This window comes from Mesoplodon mirus (genome assembly GCF_964341445.2).
Source record: "Mesoplodon mirus genome assembly, chromosome: 11".
In the NCBI taxonomy this organism is placed as follows: domain Eukaryota; kingdom Metazoa; phylum Chordata; class Mammalia; order Artiodactyla; family Ziphiidae; genus Mesoplodon; species Mesoplodon mirus.
This window is the reverse complement of record NC_138987.1, coordinates 52,410,438-52,438,149: the sequence shown is the minus strand read 5'-3', so window position 1 is coordinate 52,438,149 and position 27,712 is coordinate 52,410,438. Positions and strand designations below refer to the sequence as shown.

At 41.6% G+C, this 27,712-nt stretch overlaps 1 protein-coding gene across 2 annotated transcripts in view; it reads right to left on the bottom strand.

The window, feature by feature from the left end:
• The window catches only part of ANO6 (anoctamin 6), a 212,146-nt gene that overhangs the window by 20,373 nt on the left and 164,061 nt on the right, over positions 1–27,712 (bottom strand). For both annotated transcript variants that reach the window (XM_082634721.1, XM_082634722.1), the window contains 6 exons: positions 20,844–20,986; positions 18,570–18,647; positions 14,027–14,252; positions 12,811–12,980; positions 12,512–12,609; positions 5,932–6,062 (listed from right to left, as the gene is read on the bottom strand). In XM_082634721.1, the coding sequence (XP_082490847.1) occupies positions 5,932–6,062; positions 12,512–12,609; positions 12,811–12,980; positions 14,027–14,252; positions 18,570–18,647; positions 20,844–20,986 (846 nt within the window). The remainder of the gene's footprint in view (positions 1–5,931; positions 6,063–12,511; positions 12,610–12,810; positions 12,981–14,026; positions 14,253–18,569; positions 18,648–20,843; positions 20,987–27,712) is intronic.

The window sequence follows — 27,712 nt, the reverse complement described above, 5'->3', positions numbered from 1 at the left end:
ATGGACTTAAGAAAAAAAGCTGAGAGGTGATGCTAAAGTTCATCAAGAAATATATACAAGTACACAAGTGAAATAATGAGGAGGGATGTTTAAAGTGACAGTGTTAGGGATATTTCTGAAAAAGGATAAAATGAGACCAGCTCTAAGAGATATTAATGTGTATTATATTGCTATGGTAACAGTTCAGAACTAGTGCATTAATAGATAGTATGGATTAAATAGATTTCAAGAACAGATGCAGATATTCATGGGATTTTAGTATATTATAAAAATGATGTTTCAAATCAGTGGATTCAAGTATTGGAGTAATTAGCTAAATCATTAGAAGAACTGGTATGGAGTCCTCACTTTTGATATCAAAATAAATTCAATGGATTAAACATTTTTAATTAAAAAATAAAGCACCAGAAAAAAACCAGCATGGTATAATCTGCTCTGATATTCAAGTGAGAAGAACTTTCTAAACAACTTTTGAAACCAAGAACAAAAACAAAGGCCTATCAACTCAGCAAGGCAGAAAACATCCATTGTGAAAACAAAAACAACCCTTGCCTGAAACTTTCTCATGACCCTGAATTGCTCTCTGATACTTTCTATGCTTTCTTCTTCACTTTAAAGTCAAGTTTCTTGAAGCACTGCCTGCGCTGGGTATTTCTCCATCACTCAAAGCTCTGCATCCTCTGTGGCCCTCACGACTGCACTGAAACTCGTCTTGCTAACTCTGTTGGTGGCTGCGCATGCCAAAGCCAATGTACGTTTTCAGTCCTTGTTTATGTGATTACTAGGCAGCTTCCCCCCACCCCCGCAGTGCCCCCACCCCGCCCCCTGCCCCCTCCCGGCTGCTTTTGATACAGCCAAATATTTTCCTCTCTGTGGAATGTTTTTCCCCCTTGATTTCTGTTTACTTAAATAGTTTTAAAAAGCCAAGGTAGAAGTGTGTGTGTACACACACACACACACACAGAGATATAATTTTTTCAAGATATCTAACTATAGTGCTTCTTGTATTTTTTCCCACAGTCCCGGCCGTTAAGGGGACTTTATTTATTAGCTCTTGCTTTTTTGCCCCCCACCCCCCACCCCTTTGCATTATGCTCCTTTAGTCAATATTCAAATCCCTTTCAAGCAAGGTGATAGCCTTCTCTGCTAGTTTCCTCCCAACTGTTCTGCTATTCTTCTTTCTCTTTGGGGATTTTTCTTCTCCCACTTAACCTTTAAACGCCCCTTTCCCCAGGGCTTCATCATCAACTCTCTGTCTGGCATGCCCGAATCACCCCCATGGTCTCACCCGCAGCTCCTCTGAGTTTCTGACTGGCAGATCCAACTTAATAACAGACATCGCCTCTCAGATGTCTCATAGACACCTCACACTCAAAATATCCATCACAGAACCATTTTTTCAAAACCAACTCCTCTCCTTATATTCCACCCTGCATATTCACTCTCCTGGATGTTATCTTAACAATTCTATTCCTCACCTGCCATGCTAGTCATCTCTTGAACACCTATCAAATCTGTCTCCTTTTCCTCAGCCCATAGCCTCTATGTAGGTGCTTACCACTTGTTGTGTGGGTTACCTGGTGTAGCCCCCTGAAATACCCTCTCCCCACCAAATGCAGGCCCCACCCAAAATATTATCTTCATTCTGCTGCCAGAATAATCTGATCTTTGACAGAAACACTCTGCAATTCTCTTGCTTACAAATCTTCCAAAGTATCCCTATTTCTTTAAGGATAAGTTCAAGTCTCCTGGTTAAGCACACAAGACCCATCATGATACAGCCCTTGCTTACCTGATATTCCCCCCTACGGATCCTTTGTTCTAGCCATACTTTGTTTACTTGCCATTCTCTGAACTGGCTAAGCTGTTTCATGCCCTTGTACTTGAAACTGCACCCATCTCTCTGCGTGAAATGTCCATTACCTCTATCACACTTTAGATAGCTACCTTCCATTCACCCTTCAAAATCCAGTTTAAATATCACCTGCTCTAGGAAGTCTGATTTGTGTTCACCTGCTTAGCCATCCACCAAGTACTCACCATCCATTGCTTGGCCCTGGGAGGCCAGATACCAAGTCTTAACTTTTCTTGGTATCCCCAGCAACTGATACAATGTTTGGCAAAGCAGTCACTCAATCGTTGTGAGATGGATGGATGGATGAATGAATAAAGAGTAAAGAGTAAAGAGATGAGAGGCCTACAAATCCTCGCCAGTCACCTAGTTGCCATTTTGGAAAGTTCGTCCTGCAAAGATGAGCAAGTGTCAACGCAGGTGGTGGGAAGAAACAGAGCAGAGATGGGGGAGTGGGGGAAGACAGGCCTGGTCCTGGAGAGTGCAGAGGAGGCCTGGGAGGGTGTAGCACTGGAGAGAGAGGGAAAGAGAGGGGTAGGTGCAAGGAGATGTTGAAGAACAAGTGGTATTAATTACAGTAAATTAAATGGAGAAAATTATATGTGAAGGTAAGATCAAGTGAACATGCAAGGGTGACAGAGGCAGTACCAGAGACAAGCAGGGCCCACTTCATCACTTCACTGCATTTCATTTGTAGCACCCGCCCACTGGGAAGGCATCATCAAGTTCTCGAGAGACTGGTGTTTGTGCTGTACGGTGCTCTAAGTACAAAACGGTATCCTGTGGCTTTTCAGATTTTAAGACTGACAGACTATTTCTCTTAGGTCCCAAGTCTAAGTTCTCAGAAGTCAGGACCATACACCTGGGGAGGCGATTTTGGTTAACAACCCAGGCTTACTCTAATAATCTCAAAGGATGGTGGGGAATTCACTAAACAAAATAAAGAAATTTCACTCAAAACACATATGCCCCTACAGAACCTGGCGGGGGCCGCTGGGGCGATGCCACTGTCAACTCAACTAACAGTTGTATTTGGGTGTGTTGGGACTCCAAGCTCAAGTCACTTAAATATTCATGAGGGTCCAGGCAGTGGTGTCCCAGCAGAGGACTGAAAGGTGTAAAGGCCTGAGCGCTAACCTCCAACAGGACCAGTCTAGCCAGGGAGAGAGGCATGCAAACAATCACATACCATCAAGACAAGAGTCAAGTGCTATTGATGCCTAGAGAAGAGAGCAGAAACTCTGTGTGAAAAGTTGAGGGTTCCTGCTGAGGCTAGGTAGGAACTCTTCCAGGTAGAAAAGAAGGGAAAGGGGGCTTCCCTGGTGGCGCAGCAGTTGAGAATCTGCCTGCTAATGCAGGGGACATGGTTTGAGCCCTGGTCTGGGAGGATCCCACATGCCATGGAGCAACTGGGCCCGTGAGCCACAACTGCTGAGCCTGCGAGTCTGGAGCCTGTGCTCCGCAACAAGAGAGGCTGAGATGGTGAGAGGCCCCTGCTTGCCACAACTAGAGAGAGCCCTCGCACAGAAACGAAGACCCAACACAGCAAAAATAAATTAAAAAAAAATAATAATAAAAAAAGACAAAGAGAAATGGTCATATAATTACCATTAAAAAAAAGAAAGAAAAGAAGGGAAAGGGTTTTCAGGCAGAGGGGAGTTGGAGTTCCCTCCACGGGGCAGAGGGGACCAGAGCTGGTGGCTGGGCGCAAGGCCTAACTAAGCAAGGGTGGAGGGCTCCAGTGCTGTCTGTCAGAAGATGTCTCCCTTCAGTAGCCAAGATGCATAATTAAAAAGGTAGATGGTGCTGTCATTAATGAATACAGGGAAAATTGGAAGGAGGAAACTGTGGGGATGAGCTCACCCCCAAAGCACTCTATGCTTATTTTAGAGGAACAAAAATAATTCAAAAGGCATTTGGAAATTCTATCTCCCACAAACCAAAAGAACAAAACATAGATTTCACTCTGGTGTTGAATACAGAATAACAGACTGCCTACTCTCAGAAACTGATTAATTTTTCTAATTCATTAAGGATTATTTGGATAATAGGAAAACAATTTAATAAATCTCAAAAACTGGGGGAGGGATAAATTAGGAGTTTGGGATTAGCAGATAAAAACTATTACATATAAAATAGATAAACAACAAGGTCCTACTGTATAGCACAAGAACTATATTCAATATCCTGTAATAAACCATAATGGAAAAGAAAAAAAATTTTTTTAATCTCTCTATAACCACTGTTATTCCATCCTTTCTTATAGGGTAGTGTGAGGCTGAATTATTATTTTATTATTATTATTTTAAAATATAGTTCCCTGTGCTAAAGAGTAGGACCTTGTTGTTTACTTTATATAAAGTATCAATAGTATGGATCTGCTAATCCCAAACTCCTAATTTATCCTTCCCCCCTCTTTCCTCTTTGGTAACAATAATTTTGTTTTCTATGTCTGTGAGTCTGTTTCTGTGTTGTAAGTAAGTTCACTTGCACCATCTTTCTAGATTCTACATATAAGTGATATCACATGATATTTGTCTTTCTCCGTCTGACTTATTTCACTTAGTCTGATAATCTCTAGGTCCATCCATGTGAGGCCAAATTATTCAGTTGGTAATTATTTTAATGAGACTATGAAATTCTACAAGTCCTATCAATTTCTCCCCAAAGCATGACCATATAACTTTTCCTTTCAATACCATTTATTTGACTAACTACAGAAAAAATAACTTTTCCAAGTTTTTTTGTGTGTGTTAAAATAACAAATGATATTCTGCCCCAGAATGCTGTTATTATTAATGCTGATAATAGCTCCAGTAAGAAATATTTACAATTATGTCTCATTTTGGAATAACAGGTAATTGTCTTGTAGTTCTTTTAAAAATAAACAGAATAAATAAATAAACATAGCTTCTACATTATTTACTGCAGCTACACCCTTAATGGAACCTGGTCATGAAACATAACAAAAGCAAAAATGAAATTCAAATCAGACTCCCGGCCGCAAAGCATTGTTGACTGAAGAAGCTACAAGATGAACCTTTCACTCACTGAAGGAAGCAGGTGCGTTTCCATGTATAATGTATATTTTTAAAAGCAATTATTTTATATATAGAATGTGATTTAATAAAAACCTCCCTCTATCGGCAGACTGACAAACGGGAACCACAAAGGGGTGTCTCTACAAATACACAAACCCCCATGCATAAATGCAAAGCCTGTCAAAATCCTTTCCTGTTCTCCTAAGCTTAAAAAACTGTAATTCAACACAGTGGTGAGCTGAAAGGGCACAGATACAAAACATGTCTATTGTTAGCCTTCTATTAGATAAAAGTGTGTCATGCATAATAGAAAAGATGGTGTTTCCTATGGAAATCTATTTTGAGATGCATCCATTGAAAGGCAACTGAGAGCTCAAAATCAAGTTCAACTGAAGAGAAACAGAGCCCAAGCAAATACTACAGAAATGGACAAAGACATTCGAGAAGGAGGGGACCTGTGCTAAATCTTAATTCCAGGCCAGCAAAATAGCTCCGAATTCAAGCCAGTGATTTGCCCTGAGGTCATTCAAGGAACCGGGCAGAAACAACCGGCCAGAAGGCATAGATATAATGTCAAAGGCAAGTGTGAGATGTGGAGGGGGGGAACCCTGTGACCCTTGTTCCCACGGGCTTTCTGTACAGGCTTGCTTGTATGACTGTTCAGAAGGGTATTGGCCAGCAGCTGTGCTGCATGGACTCCAGCCCAGGCTGAGTCACATCTAATAATAGCTCTGAGTTCATTCTTAGACAACACAGTTAGAATCCTCCAACAATCAATGGTGAAGACATACCTTGATGAATATTCCATTTCATTGCTGGGTAATAAATCTTCAGCTTTGTACAACATAAATGTTGACAAAGATACACACAGTCACCTTATTTGAAAGCCTGATTGTATAATTTTATCTAGTGGAGAAAAACGGACTCCTCTTCATTTCAATAGGCTAGATAATTATCTGGCTCTATAATCGATGCTTTGGGGATCCAAAACATGTTCCAATATAATTCATATCACCCAAAATCTCATTAGCGACTTACTCATTTCAAGGTATTCATAAAATAATCCCAGTTTGCCCATGGGCTGCAGATGGTAGTCCTGTTCCCATCGTGGGGTTTTCTTTTCTGCTCCTGAAACTGTGCGACACCGTCCAATTAGATTCATGACCCAGCTGCCAAAAAGATCAAATTGTCAATCAGAATATTGTCAGACCAAGGGCATAAAAGTATTACTGATATTACGAGCTGAACACATCATCTTCCCAAGAATTTAATTTCTTATTTTCATGCTAAATTTCTTTTTTTTTCTGCCTCCCTACCCCAAAATATTTTGAAAAATAGTATTGACTACATACCTGGGTTTATCCAAATTGTAACTACTACGATTTTTCTTCCTACCTCCTTTTCATGTGGGCATTTTAATTTTTAAAAGATACTTTCCCTCATTTGATTAACTTTAGTTTTGTTTTTCCATTTCCCTGCTATTATCGAAGATGGTCTTTCCAGACTGAAAATCACCAGAGAAAATAAACAAAGCATGGAGGCCAGTGTGGTCCAGCACTAAGAGGAAAATAAGTCTGTTGGTTGCGGGGTGTGGAGCCTAAGAGACCACGGTGAGGATTTGGGCCGTTTTTCACTCTGAAGGAAGTGGGGAGCCATTGAGAGGCACGGAGCAGAAAAGGGACATACTTTGACACCGGATAAAACAGGTCCAAGACCCTATTTTCGGCTGAACAAATTAAAGACCAAAGAAGTGACATGCTTCCTCAAAGTCAGTGCAGGGCTTGCAGGAAACACAGCCCCAACTGGTGGCCCAGTACTCTGCTCCCTACTGGACGCAGCCCCGCAGAGCAGTCTGGTATCTCCTCTTGGGTTATGCGTTTTTCTTTCTTAGACGCTTGTGAGCCAAATGAACGCGTCCCCACTTTTTTTTTTTTTTTTAATGTTTAGAGATACCTCTTTTTTTAAAATTTATTTATTTGTGGCTGTGTTGGGTCTTCGTTTCTGTGCGAGGGCTTTTTCTCTAGTTGTGGCAAGAGGGGGCCACTTTTCATCGCGGTGCGCAGGCCTCTCACTATCGCGACCTCTCTTGTTGCGGAGCACAAGCTCCAGACGCGCAGGCTCAGTAGCTGTGGCTCACGGGCCTAGTTGCTCCGCGGCATGTGGGATCCTCCCAGACCAGGGCTCGAACCCGTGTGCCCTGCATTAGCAGGCAGATTCTCAACCACTGCGCCACCAGGGAAGCCCCGTCCCCACTTTTTTAATGGCAATTTGAACTGAAAAGAAATCGGAAACAGTTGGCAGTGAAACAAGGTGTGTACCTGTAGCCTACAGGGCTGTTGTCCCCTGAAGCAACAGCTGGCTTATGGTTTACTTGTGGACTTCATCAGAAGACGCACGACAACAACAAACAACTTAGCATCTGGCTAAGCTCCAGCTGATGACACAGCACGTTTGTGTGGATTTCACTGTAAAGACCATTGTATACATTGCACGTGAACATGCGTGTACACACACACATACACACACACAGTGTAAAAGGTGAATTAAAAATAGCTGACCATGGGCTTCCCTGGTGGCGCAGTGGTTGGGGGTCCGCCTGCCGATGCAGGGGACGCAGGTTCATGCCCCAGTCCAGGAGGGTCCCGCATGCCGTGGAGCGGCGGGGCCCGTGAGCCGTGGCCACTGAGCCTGCGCGTCCGGAGCCTGTGCTCCGTAGTGGGAAGGGCCGCAGCAGTGAGGGGCCCACGTACCGCAAAAAAAAAAATAAAATAAAATAGCTGACCATGATGGGTTGCCCGTTGCTATTGATCTCAGTGTTAACTGTTCACTGACCACTCCCCCAAGGTTTGCTAAGGGGAGATCTCTCTACAATGAAACATTGCCCTGGCTTCACAATCTTTCCCCACTTCTTTCTTCTATGACATTAGGGGAATAGCAGGAGGCTGTGGAAGTGGAGGGGATATGGACTCAGACACCCCTGAATCGGAATCCACACTTCATTGCTTATTCGTTATTTAACTTCAGTCAAGTTCACATAAAATGGGGTGATAAAACCTACACTGTCCAGAGTTGTTATCAGGATTAAATGATTCAGAACAGGTGAGGTATTTAGCAAACTTCCTAACACATCAAAATCCCCTGTGTGGGATTATCTTTTGACCAATACAGGCTAACTGGCTGAGGCCAACAGTAAATGCAGCCTAAGTTACTTAGAATCTTGACTCGGATCTCACTCCAGCACATATAAGAATGATGTGGAATGCTTGTTGCTGGCGCTACTTCCTAGGCCACAATCCAGAGCTCTGTGATCAGTCAAGTCTGAGGTTTGGCCAGGAATCCGCAGTTTTACAGACATTCCAGGGGCCTTGTCGCGCACGTGGCACCAAGGACCGCACACATCCATCACTCATCATGACACCCAAACTCAAGATCACTGGTTTCTACTGGTTTACTTTTCACTCTGCCTCACACTTCCAGCCTCAGCCTCTTGCGGAATCCTCTCCATGCCCCGGAGAAGTAGGTCTTTTACTATCGGGGACCCAAACCCATAATGACTTGGATTCAGGATGAAACTTCTCTCCTGGCAGCCACTTGCATGACTAACTCATCTGGTACTTGTTTCTTGTACCGTACTGCCTCTCCCACACTAATCATATTAGGTCAAATGAGTAGAAATGACTAGCTTCCTTTTCTGATCTTCGACTCTGAACCTCTTGTTCAGTCTGAGTTGAACCACTCATCTGTAGCAGGAAATCTTAGGTTGCAGTCCATTCACCACTGCCCTTGGTCTTTTGGATATTCTATTGGGTTATGACTCTAGTACAGGGAAATCAGTCTGACTGCACATGAGAATCACATACAGAACTTTAAAAAAGTACAGACACTGGATACTTCTTCCCTTGGCCAAGGCTGGAAGTTTCCTACCTCTACCAGGGGTTACAAAATAATTTTCTTAGTAATTGCCCATGCATATTAGTGTATCATAACAAATTGCCCTTTACTGAGTACTTCTTATGTGTTAAGCATGGTGTGAAGCACTTTACACCCCATTTTGTCTTTGTCTCTTCATTATCATATTTAATCCACATACTAATCACCATTTCTGTTTAGGACATTGCCACTTGCTAATTTTGAATACAGGCATCCTTCACCATCTGAATCTATTTTGCTCCTGAGTTTACTGTTCCTGAATTTTAAGACCGAGTGTGTAGAGTGAGGGATCCCTGCATTTACGATTCTCTTATTGTATGTCTCTGATTCATTCTCTAGCCAAATCATATCTTGAGAAGAGACATTTCCTCTTGTTAAGAGTTTGCTTTTTCTTATTATCTGAATAGCGAATACTCACTGAGGAAAATATAGAAAACATACAAAGAAGAAAATTACAGCCATCCATTATCTAAACAGCAAAGGACAATGCTAAGGCATTTTGGATATTTAACTCTATTTTTCTTAACATTTTATCAAAAAATTTCTCCAGAGCAAGTAGCTTAATACAGGAGTTGTACTAGCTTTTTTGTCAAGTACAGAATAAAATTCCCAGGCATGCCCCAACTATCAAAAAAGTGAGGCTAGGAAGGCCAAAGGGCTCTAAGCTTCTTCTCAGGGTCCAACAAACAATTCTATTCATTTACTGATGTTTGTATTTGAAGTATATGAGTCGCTCATTCACTCAGTTGGCTCTTACTGAAGACCTACTAAATGCCAGGTGCTGACCCAGGTGCTGGAGAGACCTCCACCCCCACCCCCACCCCCAGATGGAGCCTGGATCACAGTGCCACGTGGCCTTCATTTGCTCTGAGAATCCTAGTCAAGGACCCCAAGTGGAGTTGGGGGTGGAGGCAGGTGAGTATATGGTGAAATTCATTTCACTATGTTCCTTTTGACATGTTTAAATGGTGTGAAAATAGCTACTAAATTTTATAAGTTTTCTCTTCCCTTCCTATGTATTATTGGGATGGGTGTAGTTTTGGGTAGCAAAAGTAACTGATATATCTTTAGTATGTTAAAAGTTTGTATGAAAAAGTAGGAAGGAAACTGGCACCTTTACAAAGAGCAGAAGCAGTGATGGGAAGAACCCAACCCACTCTCTAATTTGCCTAACATTTAGCGCAGGTGTCCCCAACCCCCGGGCCATGGACTGGTACTGGAGTGCTGATTTAGTGCTCCTAGTTTTCAAACAAGGCTAGTAGTAGAAATATCTGAAGGCGAAGTTCAGCTCACTGGAACTTGCAACAATGTGCTTACTTGAAGTGAAGGTATAACCAGACCACAGATACCATAATACATCCTTTGTTTTTAAATATTTCATGTGAACAAGTATCATTTTGTATGAATTTCTCAGTGAGTACCCGTTTAGGAAATATACTCTTCCCCTTGATTGTTTAAATCAGAAAATAGCTCACTGAAAACAAATTATTCATAAAAATTTAGTGTTAAATAGTTAACCTATTTCCTTCAGAAAATGCTTTTTTTTTTTTGGTAGTGAGCTAATAAGCCTTTCCTCTACTTGATATATTTATTTTCACATAGAAACATAGTATTATTTGCACATGACCTACTTTTACTCATTGGGAAAAATCTAACTGTGAGCCCAAGGTAAGGGCTGTCTCTTGCACAGTGGGGCAAAAAAAATATTCATTTCACAGCTAAGATCAGAATCTTTTTTTGAGGGGGACGGTTTGAAGTGGGGAAAAGGGAGACGTCTTTGTTTACAGACAGACACTGATAATTCTCACTGAAGATGGAGGATAAAGCCCTGGTGAAGAAATGTGGAAGGACACACTGAAACCCAGAGGGTTTTGTTCTACAAAAACAGAAAGACAAAAAAAAAAAAAAAAAAAAAAAAGAATTTAACTGCTCTACAAAGAGAAAGAACAGAAACTTGGTAATGAGGGAGAGAGAAGAAAGAATGAGAAGGAAGTTGGACGTGATGGGAGGAAGACGGCAGAACGGCAGGATCCTGGAGCCTACAGAGAAGGGTGATAAGTAAACAACAACAGCAGGAAAATTCCCAGGTGTATAGTAGGATAAGGGACTAAAAAGATGGAGGTTCTGCATTTCGAAATTCAAGTTGTTTGACTTTCTCCTCCATGCCCCAAAACATCAGTAAGTCCTGCTCGTGTGAGTGGTTTTGCAGGTCACTGAGAAGGCTGCACTCTGGTTCAGGCTGGCAGAAGCAGAAAGTACAGGAGAGGGAGGCAAGACAGAAGAGAGATCAACAGTTTCGTGAGAACAGAAACTCAGAGCCAGAAATTATCTTGAAAAGGTTAATGTAGTAGGCAGAAAAACGGTCCCCCCCAAAGATGTCCATATCCTAATACCCAGAACATACGAATTATGGTTGCAGATGCAGTTAAGGTTGCTAATCAGCTGACTCTAACAGAGACGAGCCTGGATTATCCAGGTGGGCCCAGTGTAATCAAAGGGTCATTAAAAGTGGAAGACAGAGGCAGAAGAGAAGGGAGGAGTGATGGAGGGAGATGTGACCACAGAAAAGAGTCACAGACCTGCAATCTTGCTGGCTGTGAGATGGAGAAAGGAGGTCACGGACCAAGGGATGCGGGTGGCCTCTAGGAGCTAGAAAAGGCAAAGATACAGATTACCATAGAGCCTGAAGGAAACAGCCCTGCCAGCACCTTGACTTTAGCCCAATAAGACCTCTGCAGACTTCTGAGTTCCAGAACCACAAGATAGTAATTTCGTTGCTGTTTTGTGGGGCTTCTTCCCCCTATTTTCTTCCCATTGCCATCAAGTCTGGGGATACTTGTTGAAGCAGCAACAGAACACTAATACAATAAGCTCCTTGAAATATGCAGAAATTGCTGATGGCACTGGACTTGTTCACTCTGATATGGGATCGGACTTATGTGAAAATTAAAAGGACAGGGTGACCTCAGCTAACATCTGTTCTTCTCATTTCTAGGAAAAGAACAGTATGTCAAAACTTTTGTAGTTATTTTAGACAACCGTCTCTTAACATGCTATGTAACCTGGTGCCTTAGGACCATAAGAGAACCTCTGTTCTTAAAAGCGCATGGGTTTGGAGCCATGGGGTTTTACATTTGAACCCCACAGTAGCCTCTTATTGGCTACATGAACTTGGGCAAATCATTTAACCTCGTTAAAACACAGATTCTTCATTTGCAAAAGGGAGGTAAAAATAAGGATTGTTTGGATGATAAAATGACACGGATAAATAAAGCACTTAATACAGTGACTGGCACGTACTAGAACTCAACAAGTTACTATTACTGATTCTTAAATGCACGTATAAAAGGAGGAGAAAGTTGTAAGAAGTTGTGGAAAGACTTAGTTCAAAGCTCCAACAAGGGCCATCTCTCAAAGGGCTATGATCCAATAGCCACCAACAATGCGCTAATAGGCAAAAACTACAGCAGATGGGGATTTTTGTTAAATATAAAGAAGGAGGTTTTTAAATATAATTATTAAACACTGGATACATGTACACTGTTGGTTGGATCATCTTATCTGGAGACCTTTAATAAGCAGAGGGTCTACTCCATTTTAGAGGTGGCTGCATGCAGCTAGACACGCAGGGAAATGACTTGGATGGGTGGGCCGTTCTATCCCTAAGATCACACAACTCGGTACTCACGGAAGTAACACCTCTTGTATGTTATTCCAGATTGCTTTTCCTCCCATGATGATTATCAGCTGCGTTGTCAGCTCAAGGAGACAGCCACCCGGGTCACACTGAAATATTAAAAAGAAAGTCCTATTTAAATTTTAGATGTGTCTAACATGAAAAAGTCATTACTTTTATTTTTTCTGATATTCTTGTTTAGGCTAAAAAAAAATCTAAGGAATGTACAATGAAGAAACTCTTCATTGAGCAACTGAGAGAAAACATGGAACAGCTTAAATTGTCAAGAGAACAAAATTCTACAGTCACACCTCTTCATTTCTGTATTTTCCGAGCCAATAAACTGGGTCTCCTGGATAACCCACAAATTTGCCCTTAAAGAATGCGATGTAGAAACACGAAGAGTAGTAGTTGACAAACTGGAATAAGAACATCTTCATGGTTAGGCTGTTCTCATAATCAGTCTGGGTCCTTGGGAGTTCTGTAGTTAAAAGAAATGTTAAGATTTTGAAATTGTGAACAGCTTTGAGATGGTAATCAAAGACACTGATACATGAGTTAACATGATTAAAAAAATACAATTCACAGTTTCCATTTCAGCTGTTTTGAATTTCTTAATATAGCTACTATGTTAATTCCAAGTTTACACATTGTTGTAAGAGTTTCTCCCCCATGAACACAATATCCCACAAGGCAGAAAACAGTCAACTTTTCCTTAAAACTTATAAGCACAATGATATCAAATAGGCAAGAACTGTCTTCTTTCAATGTAAGACAGAAAATTAAAGTTGAACAGCCTGCTAAATGATATTCTCTTGTCTTCCTGAACTGCAATAAGGTAGGCCTGTTGAAGAAGACAAACAAAACACGGGGCAACTTGCTAGAAGCATTTGGGGAAGACAAAACAGGTCATCCTTCTAGTTTAGAATTTCAATCGGTCTTATCGTTTTCAGAAGATGACCACTCCAAAGATGACCATTTGGAGAACGACCCAGCCAAATGCAGCGTGTGGGAAGCACTTAACTTTGGCTACTAAGCAGCTGCCTGGGATACAAGCCAGAGAGAAGAAACCTTTATTATAAAAGCCAGAGCTGATGAGAATGGAGCTATATTAATATGAACAGTGTGGGGGGAAGACACGTAACACTGTGATTGCTTGTCCCCTCAGCAATGCAGGAGCAGGTCTGCCACTGGAACCATGACCCTCTTCCACTTGTTTGCAATAAAGAGACCATTTATTTTCAACAATAGGGTACATGATCTAATGTAACTGAAAATATTATTCAGCACTGATCTGTTTACATAGAGCTTGGGCATTATAATGATCGTCTTTGCTTTGTCCCTTTTACTAATGCAAAGCTGGAGATAATTCATTTCTCGTACAGGCTGGAGAAAATATGTTTACACTTGAAATTTTCTAAAAATTGTAACATACTGGAATTGAAATGCCTAAAACATACAGTCTCTATTTTTACCTGATTCTAAAAATGGCTTAGAAATCACGCTATATATATAGCAGGACCTTACCAAAGTTAGTAATCATGATTGCCACTTTCTCATATATGATGTTCAGGATCATGATGATGATAAAGCTGATGAGGGAAGCGGTGATGGACGTGGCCATCTGTGGAGTCAGATACTTCTGGATTGGGTCTGTTCCATTAAGGTTTTTGGGAAGTTTTGCAGAAAATACAATGAACACTGAGAGCCTGTAGACAATGATCCCGATAACTGAAGCAATGATCAAAAGGATCTGAAAATACAATAAACACAGCAGCATGAGACTCACAAATTTTTACACTTAAAAACTGGCCGAATGCTCAAATGGACAACATGCATTGTGAAGTGATGTAAATCTCACATAAATGCCACAAGAGAGGTGAAAATCAGGCACGTTAAATTTCAAAGAAAGGAGAAGAAATGATGGCAGTGCACCCACTATTGGAAGATGTTAACAGCAGGGGCAGCTGTGAGCATGGAATGAGGGGGTCTGTGGGAACTCTGTACTTCCTGTGAATTTTACTGTAAACCCAAAACTGCTCTAAAAAAGAAGGCCTAATAAAAAGAGGGAGAGAGAGAGAGAGAGAGAATCTTCAGATGGGGTAAAAATGGAGTAACTGGTAGCATGTTCTGGTAGAAGAAAAAAGTCTGTGATAGCAGAACCAGTGAAAACATCCCTTTGTAGAACAATAATTATGGAATTATTTAGGTTATGAATGAGTGGGTTTTACTCATTTGTAATCCATTAAGAGGATATGTTTCCTTCCAACAGAGAACCTATTACTGGCTCAGGGGTCAGCAGGTGCTGGCTGTTGTCTTTGTTCCTGTAGCTGAGGAGATTCTGAACAGGACCAGTGAAGCTGCAGAGATGCCCCAAGGTCACTACTGGAAATGGCAGCAGGCAGGTCTCTGATGATAAACGCTTCACACACTTTTCATACTCGGATCTTGAGACCTTAAACTGGCAGTTATTTATACCTGCACTTGCACAGGATTCATTTTCCTAGTCCATTGTAGTTTTGACTGCATAGACCCAAGGTCAGTGGGGGTGTCTGAAACATAATCTGCGTGTGGTTGGTAGGGTTTCACTTCCTTACTAGGCAGGTTTTCTCTGGCCACTGAACAAAGTACATCAAAGGTCCCATTTTTAAACTGCTTTCCTTACATCTACCTTCTTGGACACACTCCAGAAGCATGTATTCAATGTCTCCGATGGCTCGTGATGACTGCCGTGATAGAGAAAGCTACAAAGAATATGAATTTCAGTACCAAGCAAACCACGTCATGCTGTTTACAGTCACAGAGGGAGGCTGGTTGCCACCTGTGGAGGGCAGTAGAGGGAGTGACCCACAAGCATGGCCGGACTCCCGCGTTCGAATCTCGGCTCCACCACTAGCTGGGGGGACCTTGTGCAAATTACTTAGCCTTTGGGGGTTTCAATTTCCTCACCCATATAATGAGGGGATAGTAAAAGCAACTGATTTATAGGATTATTGTGAGGCTTCAATGAGTCACTACAGGTAAAAACAATTAGGGCATTAAGCCCTGGCACATGAAAAGTACTATCTAAATATTAGCTATGATTATGGTGACCAAAGTGTTAAAAAGATGTCTTTCTTACTTTTTAAGCTATCAGTTTGTAGAGAAAGCATTATATTTCCTCCTTTAATCTCTCTCATTATCTCCTTTTCTTCACAGTTAAGGCTTCATACTTGTGAAAGGAATGACACTGTGTGTGTGTGTGTGTGATTAGATGTGAAAATTAATTAAGGCTGAGAAAAATGTATTAGAGAAGGTATATCAAGTCTTCCTCTCAGCATAACACATACAGGCCATTTAAATATTGATAGTATATATATATTTTAAAACTCTGCTAGTAATTTTTTAAATTACATATTAAGTAATCATAATAGGTAAGATTCTTTAATGCTTACTATTGCTTCAGCACACATATATTTTTTAAATCCTCACAACCGTCCTGTGAGGTAGGTAGTATTCTCTTTTTACAGATGAGGAAATACAGCCACATAGAGATGAAGCTATTTGTCCCAAATTAAGCAACTAGTAAGTGAGAGAACTGAGATACTCCGAGTCCAAATATACACAAACCTTTATATGGCACTGCCCCCTACATGGCTTATGAAATGAAGTCTAATTCATTTCAGAACTTTTACAAACTTGACGTGTTTCCATTTTTCTTCAGAGCACTTAATGGGTTCAATATTTCTTAGGAGACAGGAAAACTTTTCATTCTCCTTCCTCAAGTTGCTTACATATCCTCTTTTCTGATCATAACTTTAATATACGCTCATTAGAGAAAGTATGAAAGTACCTGGTAGTGGACACTGGTTGCTTTTGCTGCCATGGATCTGTCCCCTGTCTTAGAAGAGGACCTAGATTTTGCTTTAGGGTAAATAATCTCCCTTCTATTTTTAGTCTAGTGGTTTGGGCTCGACTGCCCCACCCTCACCAGGGCTCCAGATGTAGATCCCAATTGGTTTGAGACAAACAGGTGTCTCATCCTACTGGCCTAAGCATCTGATTCAAGGATTGGCAAACAACCTACTAAGAGCCACCAAGATGTGAGGAGATACGTGCTAGTGCCTGTGAGAAAGACGAGCTTCCTCTGTCAACAGGGGATGCTGCTAAAAGAGACCTTTCTTGACTTGGATGTGATGTGAGATCTGGAAAGCTGCAGCCATCTTGCACCCATGAGGGATGCCTAGAAGCACCATGCTGGGACACCACTGGACACAGAGTGAAGACAGAACAAAAACAGCCTTGACATCATCTGGGCTACAGTATCTATTCTTGACTGAAGTCATACCTCAGACATGAGATTTTCAGTTACAGGAACCAAGAAATCTCACCCATCCCCATTTTTTGGTTGTTGTTTAGACCAATTGGAGATTGATTTTCTGTCACCTACAGTTGAAAGACTCCAACTATCAAAATGAAGAATAAAAAATAAAAATAGGCAAAAAAAAATGTATCTATACATAGGTGTAATTCCTTCAGAACTATGTATTATTTTCATATAAAAATATTTTACATATTAATTTTATTCTTAAGCCTATCATAATCATGACATTTTTACATGTCATAAAATATTTTCGTGGACATACTTTTTCATGGCTGCACAATATTCTACTGTATGAAGGGTTGGAAGGAGGACATTTTGGCTGAGGTTTTATATATATATAATATGTATAATTAATATTTATAAAACATTTATATATAAACAAAAATATTATATATGTATTATATATGTGTGTATATATGTCTGACTTTTATTTGCCATTTTGAAATACTTCCTGATTAAAAGTTTTTAAAAGCTGAATTAGTGGATTAAAGTATATGAATATTTTTGACTTTTGACATGGACTGCCAAACTGCTTTCTAAGAAGGCTGGAGCAGTGTAAAAATCCAATAGCACAGGTATGAGAGTACTATGGCACTTCAGCCTTACAAACACAGAGTCTTATCACTTGACAGGTGAAAAATTGTATTTCACTTTAATGTGCACTGATTTAATTACCATTGAGGTTTGACATCTGCCACAATATTTTTTCCCTTTCTGAATGTGTATTCATCTTCTCTGCCTTCTCAGCTCCTGAGATTTTTGGTGTTGTCTTAGAAGTGCTCTGAAGTCTTTATGTATTGAAGGAATTAGCCCTTTGCCCTATTTGTTAACAAATATTTCCTCTGGTGTTTTGTTTAAACTTAGGACACTTTTGGGGTATGGAAATCTTTAAATACTTTCCTCTGAAACTTCTTCCACATCTAGAGATTGTATATTCATCAAAATTTATTTCTAGTTTTTTATGGTATTACTTTTTAAAATGTTTTTTAATGTTTCTGGAATTTATCACAGTATGTGGTTCATAGCATGATTTCAATCTTTTCTTTTTTCCCAAATAGCTAACGAATGTTCCATTACCATTTATTGAATGATCTTTACTTATCTGATTTGTAATGCCTTCCTTTTCATATATTAAATTATTAGTGAGCCCATATCTGGGCTTCATGTCCTGTTCTCTAAGGTGGCTGTTCTTGAGCTAATAAAACTCTCATTACATTACTTATTATTATATTACTAATATAATTTTATTCATAATAAACCCAAAACTAATTTAGTAAGTTCTGATATTTTAGAAACATTGTCTTTTTATCTAGAATCATTTGTTTAAGGCCTCTTTTATGTCTTTCAGTAGTTTTTATGTTTTTTTTAATAGTTCCTATTATCTTTTTGTTAAGGCTATTCCTAGACATTTTATATTAGTTGTTACTCTTGGAGAATTTTAGAATTCTTGATGCCTCCCATCTGGTCTCTTCATCAGAAACTTGAAAATCCTGAACCACAGATCTGATTTAAACAAACGAGGTGAAAGGAGCTCGAAGAGCCATGGGCAGCAGAAGATATTGTGAAACCTTGAGAGTTGCTCCATGTGGTGGCTGAGCTGTTCTCTGGAAACAATCTTCTCTATGAAACTACACAGTTTCCAGCTCGACTTTCAGTTTTCTCAACATTTAAAATTAGATAGTAGAAAAATCTGTGGCAGATTCTTACCCAGAAAAAGACAGCACTGGCACAGAGGGTTATACGTATACACTTTCCCCAGGTGGTAAAGGGAATACGCTCTTCTTCCTAATTTAAAAAAAAAAAAAAAAAAAAAGAAGTTTAGTCAATCAAGCGATTCCTCCAACGAAATGATTTTTCTCCTAATTGGTCACTGAATCCTAGGCTTAATTTTTTTTAAAAATTAGTTTTCAGACACATACTCCTTACTCATACTTGCATGTTTGCTTGTTAACAATTTCAGACATACATACAGCAAAACGTGTTCAGTGTTCATTTTAATAGTAGTTTTTGAAAATGCAAATGTGAATAATAAACTGTTTATCTGCCATGATCTGAGTTCAGGAGTCTGGATATCTGACAATACCATTCCTGAGCTTGTCTTAGATTGTAGAAATGACTGCAGTGATAACGCAGAGTCTGTGCAGGACAGAAAGTTTCACAGATGTCTGCAAGTACTAGGGAGCCAATGTGTGTTTTCTGGTTGAGCTTTATGTATTAATTAGGTATAACTATGAAGTTTTAGAGTTTCCATTTTATAGTTTATATGAATATATGTAGATTTTTCTAGAAATAAAATCAACAGTGTGATTATAGCTGCAAACAGGTACATGGCATTTACTCTGTGCCAGGTGCTATTCTAAGTAGGTTCTATCCGTTAACTCAATCAATCCTTACCACAATCAATGAGGAAGCAACTTTCTTATCCCTGTGTTATAGCTGGGGAAACTACAGCACAGAGAACCTAACAAGTTGTCCAAGATCACTCAGCTAGTAACTTGCTGTGTTCAGATATGAATTCAGGCAGTTTTGTTCCCAAGGCCTCACCACCACACCGCTGGCCTCTCTAGACACTGAGGATGTGTTCTCAATCAAGGTAAAATGAGAAGGAACAATAAGGAGAAATGAACCTTCATCTTCAATTTTTTAACAAGCAAGGTTACAATGGAAATTTAACTTATTAGTTGGCAATTTTTAATTTAAAATGGACAGATTTAAATTTCCAAAATGTCTTTTCTTCAGTATGTTTTGTATGTTGCCAATAACATAAGCTTTTGTTTTTCAGTATTCAAAAACGTTATGAACATCTGATTTTGTCTAAGTTTCAGCTTTCATTATGTACAATCTTTCACCAACACATGCTTTGACCCCCATCTTTCATCATAAACAATGGGAACTATTCATAATGGGGATGATTTAAAGCTTGTTATATTGTAAAAGACAAATGTCACTTTCTGTTGGGTAACTGAACCTCATTTTTTTCCATTTATAAAATGAGGAGGTTGAACTGCTCCCTCCAGACCCTTTTACTGCCAACATTCTGTAAATCTGTGAGTCAATTTATAAAGTCTATGGTTGGAGACATTTTCAGATGCTTTTGATAAAAGCATTTTCTTTCCAAGAGTTATTCATATTCAAAACCTACTGTCCTTATGCTGATGACTACAAGTACAATTAGCTCCAGATTTTGTGTTGATGGAAAGAGGCAATAATGCAGATGATTCAAAAAAATTATCTTTCACTGGCTTTGGAATGTTTATACAAAGAGATTATATAGTTTTATTTTTTAATTCTGCAGCAGCGGTAACAGCGGCAAATTTACCTTTCCAATTAGATAAAATGCCTAGCACGGGGCCTGAATATAGTTTGGCCTCAACAGATGTTTCCCTTCTTCCTCCATCCTTTCTCTGATTTTAGGATAAGAGTCACCCCACTCTGTGCACATACCAACCAGAAGGGGGAGCAGTGACCAAGGCGTCGTGCAAGACAAAGGAGCTAGTCTACGATGAAAAGGTGGCTGTAATAATGAAGGACCATGTGAAAAACTGAGAATCAACTATGAAAACCAATGTGTCTTTCCTTCTACATCTATGTCATAGAGTCTAATTTTTATTGGTACTATGAAAGGACACAAATCAACGCATCTTTTCTTATACATTTATGTCAGAGGTTTTTTATTTTTTTCATTTTTATTGTTATTATGAAAGAAGGTACCACATTTATCTCCTGTGCCTACTGTTCTTAGCAGTGCTCCTTCACTTTGGCTGTACATTAAAAATCACCAGAGCAGCTTAAAAAAAAAAAAAAAATCCTGTGCCAGAATGCACCCCAGGCCACTGAGTACCATCAGAGTATATAGCAACAGAAGCCGGGCATCAATATTTTTTAAGCACCCGCCCCTACTCCGTGATTCCAATGTGCAGTCAAGGTTGAGAACCCCTGCAATAAATAGACTGAATTGAATCTAGATGACATACTCTTTACCTGAGTGATCTCATTTATCACCACATGAGTACACCGTGCCTCATATTCTGGCCGGGCTTGTTCTTCCTGCTGTAACTCGACAGTGTCCCATTCGTACTCAAGTTCTGCTTGGCGCCGCTTCCAAAACTCCAAAAACAAGGTAACTACCAAAGAGAGAACAGCATCATGTGGATCTTCAGTGATGACTGATGCTTCAGAAATCTGTACTGAATACTATTAATTATCTACAACACTTTTGTATACGGTCAATAAAATCTAATTTTACTTATTTATAGGCGATACTAATATTTAAAAGAGAGAAAAATGAGTTAATGCTTTTTTTAAAAGGAAAATATTGATAATTTATTCAACTTGTGAAAATAGACTATAGGTCATGGGAAGGGTGGCAATGGGATGGTCAGAAGGCATCTGATTGTGTCTACTGCTAAAGCATCTGCTCCTAGCACATTACTGCCAACAAAAAAACACAAGCAATTCAAATTGCTGTTATAATTCAAAGCAGTTCATGGTCCATCCTTTAGTCTGCTCCTCCTTGCATCCCTCTCCCTCTCTTCCTTCCAAAGGGCTTGGGGGTGCAGGGATGAGAATGCTTCAGTGGTCCCCAAACCTTTATTTTCCACCACCCAAGTCACCCCAATTAAAACAACATTCTTAAATGTGGGAAACTGATATTTTTCTCAACTTGTGTAAAGTATGAATAAAACAATTTTTAGAAATCAAAGATTTGTAACTTCAAATACTAGACAAAAACAACATTAAATGTTCATTGAAAATGTGGTTTCAGAGTAAATCCCCTAGGCTCTTCTTCCAATCAGACTGATACCCCTAAGCCCTTCCTATATAGAAATTCTGGAATAAACACTGTTCCATCCACAAATATTTTTGGTCTCTACTATGTGCTGAGAATAAAGAGAAAAAAAGATATGGTCCCTGCTTCAAGGAGCTCCTAGGTGTATAGGAATTACAGTGAAGTGATAGTTACAGTGGACTTTTAAGACAGCTGTGATCAAAGGAAGCACAGGTGCTCTGGGACACAGAGCCACAATGTAACAAGGCTGTCTCAGAGGAGGGAGCCACTGGGGTGAGTTCTGAGATGGCTTAGAGCTGATCAGGTGAAGGTGGAAGGCCATTTCCCCTTAGGGAGCCGTGCGTGCAAAGGCAAGAGACCAAAGAGACCCAGGTACTTTCCAAGAGCTGCAAACAGACTGGAAGGGAGCACAGGGTGTGGTGAGGCGGGTGGGACAGCCAGGTGGAGAGATGGCAGGGGCACATCACGAAGGACTCTGTGTGCCTTAAAGGTGGGGGAGACATTGAAGGAAGTCGAGAAAGAGACTAGAGGCAGGGAGACCTACTGGCAGGTCTGCGATGAGGCCTGCTTCAGCCGGGAGGTGAGAGAAGACCGCGTTTTAGCAGGTTGACAGATTGCATGCAGGTGTGATGGAAGGGGAAGAAAGAGGTCAAGGATGCCCGCCAGCTTTCTGGCTTTGGCGATGTCCTAAATTCTGAAATAAGAAGGGCAGGGAAAGGAACAAGTCTGAGAGAGAAGATTACTGATTTGGTTCTGATCAGCTGCCTGTGGGCCACAGGGGAGATACCTGGTAGGCAGGTCAAAGTCTAGAACTCCAGAGAAAGATCTAGGCTGAGCCGAGACTTTTTCCTGTTTCCAGTGGTAACTGGGGCATGAGTGGATGAGCTCACTAAAGGAGCTACGGAGGGGTAGTTCTCACCCTGCCTGCACGTGAAGCATCGAGAGCTTTTGAAAAATACTGAGCCCAGGCACCACCCCCGAGATTCTGATTTTATTGGTCTGGACTGGGCCTGTGCATAGTTTTTTGTTTTTGGAAAGCTCTACTGAGCAGTCAGGGTTGTGAATCAACCTGTAGAGAAGAGGGAGCCTTTGAGTGCGGAGCAAAGACCAGCTGCCCTGAAATCCTGCAGACCCCGCTGCAGGCAGCCGGAGACATGGGGGAAACCTCGGGATGGGCCCTGAGGAACATGAACGCAAAGCTCCCCGATGGCAAGGACAATGGAAATGCTCAAAGCACCCACTTCCCAGAGATAATCTGGACTTTGGAATCAAGTTCAAATTCTGGTTCTGACAATCATTAGATGTATGACTACTGGTTAAAGTGCTTCAACTTCCCGAGCCCCTGTTGCCTGCCCACCCCCGCACCCACCATGGAAAATGGGGGAAATAGAACCTACCTCGTAGGCTGTTGTGAGCTTAATGACACAACATCTGTAAAGGCCCTCATGACCCTCTGAGGTAACTATTATTACTATCCCCATTTTGGACACCAAGAAACAGAGGCACAGAAAGCTTCAAATACTTGCCTGAGATAAGGATTGAGGTATCAAACCAAGGCAACCTTGGCTCCAGAGCCCGAGCCCTTCTTACAATGCGGTACTGCCCAAGTCACCTGCTCCATAACTTGCCTTCCTTTGGCTCTGCCCCGTGGTACCCCCTCTGCTGAGATGTCATCACTGCATGCCTGCCCAGTGTCTGATTCCAGCACTGCTCCTCCAGGACACAATGCTAGTACCTGTCCTCCATCCCACCACTGCCTCTGTGGGTACACTAACCCTCACGATGCCACTGCTGTGACTACCTGCTGTTCACAAGCAAGTACAGGTGGCAGCTCAGCTTTCTGCCATAGACGCTACTGTCAATGGATGCAAAGAGCACACAGTTAGTGGGGGAGGCCACTTCTTGTCTCCTACTTGGCTGGGGAACTGGAAGGCAGCTAGTCCCCCTGTGTAACTTTGAAACCCAGTGTGGGAGCTATGTGAGGCTTCCTGGCCTCTTTACATAGGAATGATGTCCACTCCCCAAAGAGCCCCCCAAGTTGTAGTTGACACTGCAATCCACTGGCCCCATCAGGGAGTGGAGGTGATGGCCTATATAGTCCACCAAGTTCCATCTCCTTGCATGACAGCTACAGGGGGATGAATTAACCCGGGAGACTGAAGGCTACAAAGCCCTTGGGTATTATTTCCTGACACTCTCAGGTCACCCAAATGTTCCAAATCCTCTAAGTAAACAACTTTTGTGGCCTCTCCCATTGCGGAGCACAGGCTCCGGGCGCGCTGGCTCAGCGGCCGTGGCTCACGGGGCCCAGCCACTCCGCAACATGTGGGATCTTCCTGGACCAGGGCAGGAACCCATGTCCCCTGCATCGGCAGGCGGACCCTCCCTGCGCCACCAGGGAAGCCCTAAGTAAACAACTTTTAAGAGAAACCGAACTGACTCATCTGTCAGACCTCTGACAGCAGGACTGATTTGGCTGCTCCTGCTTTCAGGACGGGCCTCTTTCTCCTTCTGTGGGCCCGTCCCAGAATGAAAGAGCCTGTTCCTCATTTATGGGTAAGAGAGCATGTGTGACTCCTGACCAGAACCTTCATAAATAGACCTCTCTGTGGGAAAGGAAGCGTGGTGCCACAGCTCAGCTACCCTACAGCCTCATCTAGCCAAGACCACAGCCAACGCAAGGGGCCCCTGCTGGTGAGTGTTCAGTATGGACAGCGATGCCTGCACCACTGAAAATCTGCCCAGCCATTCACGCCCTTGCCTCTATCCAGGGGGAAATGAAGCATCCATGGAAGGAAAGCCTTGAGGGCACCAGGTAACTATGGACCAAGCTGCATCTGGCTGTTCTTGCTCCCCACCTGACTCATGCTGGCTGCATGGGTGGATACTCTGAAAAGAGACCCCTGCTTTGGGGAATGATCCAACTCTACTTGGGCTGCATATGAAGCGGCCCAGTATACATAGGAAGCCACCCACTTACCAAAGTCCCCTAAGCTCACATCTCCTTGATAAATACCATGCATCCCCATCAAACAGAAGACCCCTACTTTTTAATTTACTTGAGAATTCTACTGCCAACATGGCCTTACCCCTTCCATCCATGAAGTTCTTTCCATTCTGTGTCCCCCTCTGCAGCCATGAAATCAGTCCAATGCTAGTCTACATTCTGTCCAAAAGGACACACTTTATTCCCTATGCTGACCTCAACTTGGGCGCTTCAAAATGGATAGTACTCATGCACCCTGACCTATAGTTGCTTCCGCGTTTATTGTTTATCGTGCCCACTAGAATGTCACCTTCTTGAGGGCAGGGGTTTGGTTTTGTTCACAGGGTAAGCACTAGCACACAGCAGGCACTGGATAAGTATTAGCTAAATGAATGTACTGTGGGAAGTCATCCCAGGAACTGGAGGACCTCCATCACCTGGGACACCTGAAGGATGCAATCATCCACCCGGAGGGCCCAGCTGATTCCCACTGCTCTCTGCTGTGCCTGACCATCCACTGTCCACCACACTCTGCTCCGCCAGTCACGTGGGCCTGGATGAGCTGAGAGGAGAATGGAAGTGTTGATGGGTAGGGCTGCGGCAGCTCTAGCCCCTTGACTGCTGGGAGTTATTCAGGATAGACAGACTGAGGAATCATCATGCATGCCGTCCTACCCCACAACTCACTCAAAGCACTAGGACTGCACATCAGAGGAAACCACTGGCCCTTTCCAACCTAAAGAAAGGGACTGTGGGTGAGAAGAGGGTGTCTTTCCATTAATAGCCTCTTTACGAGCCCAGCCTGGAAAAAGCTTTCTAAAGCCACTTTGGATACCTTCCTTTTGTTTTTGTAATCCCTCTAAATTTTGTCATTTTAATCGAAATATTAGACATACAGATGTTTTTGAAATATTTATTGATTTTCAATGAAGAAAATCCTCAATTTCCTCCTCTGCTAAGTAAAGAAAATTACTTTTCACTTTATTAAAAAAAAGCAGCTTACTTTCACGAATTTGTATCTTCAAACGTATCTATTTTTAAAAGAATCTGTGATGCAAGACACGAAAGTCCATCTATGTTTTGGCACCTACAGGTAGGCAACAGGACTGATCTCATGAGGCTGGAAGGCTGGGACTTTCTTATTCCTGTTACGGAAAGAAGAGTCTGTACCTGTGTAGGTGAGGACCAAGGATGTGGAACCATCATTTTCTAACCCATTTTTCAAAACCCCACATAAGGCAGTGCAATTATATCAAATAAATAATTCTGCATCCTTCTAAAAGTTTGCTACAACTTTATTACTATACATTGCATTTTGTCATTGATCTAAACACTGATGACAACCAAATTATTTGCAGAACTCTTATTCTGTGCTTGTCACTTTTTGTCTCTGGGGACCTCAGGTAAGTTGCCTAATCTGAGTGTCATTTTCCACATCTTTAAAATGGGAGTGTAACAGCCATTTATTTGTTCAGTATCTATCTAGCAACAGTATCAACAGGAGATGATTTATGAAAATCAAACTACTCTTCTCACAAAAAGCAACAGAAACAATTCTAATCAGTGCTATAAGGGAGGAACAGTGGTACCCTTCCCCTTCCTCCCTGAACTTGAACATAAAGGGTAAAATGACTGCTTTGACCAAATCCTGAAATTGAGGAGTTCTGAGTGGGAAGTGATATAACTGCCATGCAACGAAGAAATGGCCTGGTGAAAAATAATGATTGGGCAGCAAATCCTCGAAACCTTGAAGGGCACAAGCCCTGGGAGCTGTAGGAATGGGTGGGAGTCGCTCAGTTCCTCATTTCACAGAGCCAAGAACTTTGCAGGGTCCGTGAAAGACCCTGAGAGCCTAGTGTAACCACCCAATGTTCTGGAGTTCTCCTGGGCTACATGGCTGCTGAGTCACAGTGCTGTGTGCCCCAGAGTGAGAGCACCGGGACCTGGGGTGACTGTGCATGATGCCGGACAGGAATTTCCTGTTCTGTACCTTTGCTCTCTCTCTCTCTCCCTGCAATAAAACAACTGGTAGGACTCCAGTGGGGAACTCTGCACTTATGTTCTCTGGCAAACCACACACCAGGCAGCTCTAGTTGACTGGTGAGAGACAGGACTCTTATACGAATATATAATAAGAGAAGGCTGCCTAGGACCTTGGGAATCAAAACCAGCTTGTTCTCTTAATCAGGACATTAAACAGCTGAAGAAAATATGCATCAGATGAAGAAGGTTCCCAACACACAGCGTTGGTGGTTGTATCCAGCCATGTCTAGGGCAAGGCACACTCTGGTAGATGCGAGCATTCTGGCTGCCTTAAGAGTTTGCTGCTGAAGGGCTGAGACATTTTATTGGGCCTTGAAACTAGTCAGACCTCTTCACTCACAAAGGCAGACAAGGCAGATGAGCTTGCTCAGCCTGTATTCTAGCTTCCTAACTGAAAGACTACGAGATTGAAAAGACATTTCTCAGGAAAAACGACAAGGTTGTACTGTATAGCACAGGGAACTGTATTCAGTACCCTGTGATGAACCATAATGGAAAAGAATATTAAAAAAATGCATATATATGTATAATTAAATCACTTTGCTGTACAGCAGAAAGTAGCATAACATTGTAAATCAACTATACTTGAATAAAATAAATTTAAAAAATTATAATCCTTAAAAAAGAAAAAGAAAATACATTTCTTAAACTCTCTTGCAGTTAGGGTTCCAGATGTGGTTTTAAAAATGCCCATCAGATGCATCTGTGTGTCACAAATCAGAAATGCAGCTGAATGGAAGCAAGGGTGGTTATAGACACTGTGTTATTTTGCTGGTATGGATGCAGCTGGAGAAGCAGAGACCTCAAACTAACAGTCGCAAGAGTCATTTTCTGATCTCCAAGTGCAGCTAGTTAGGGTGAAGGCTTCCTGAAATCCCCCCACCCCTCCTTATGAGCCAGGGGTCTGGGTTTTTCTGTAAATCTCTAGGCCCAGCCTAGAACTCAAAGGTGAAAATTAAAAATTGCAGTCATGCAGCCAAAAGGCTGGCAGGGAGCATTAGACAGAAGTAGGTAAGAAACAACAAGGAATGG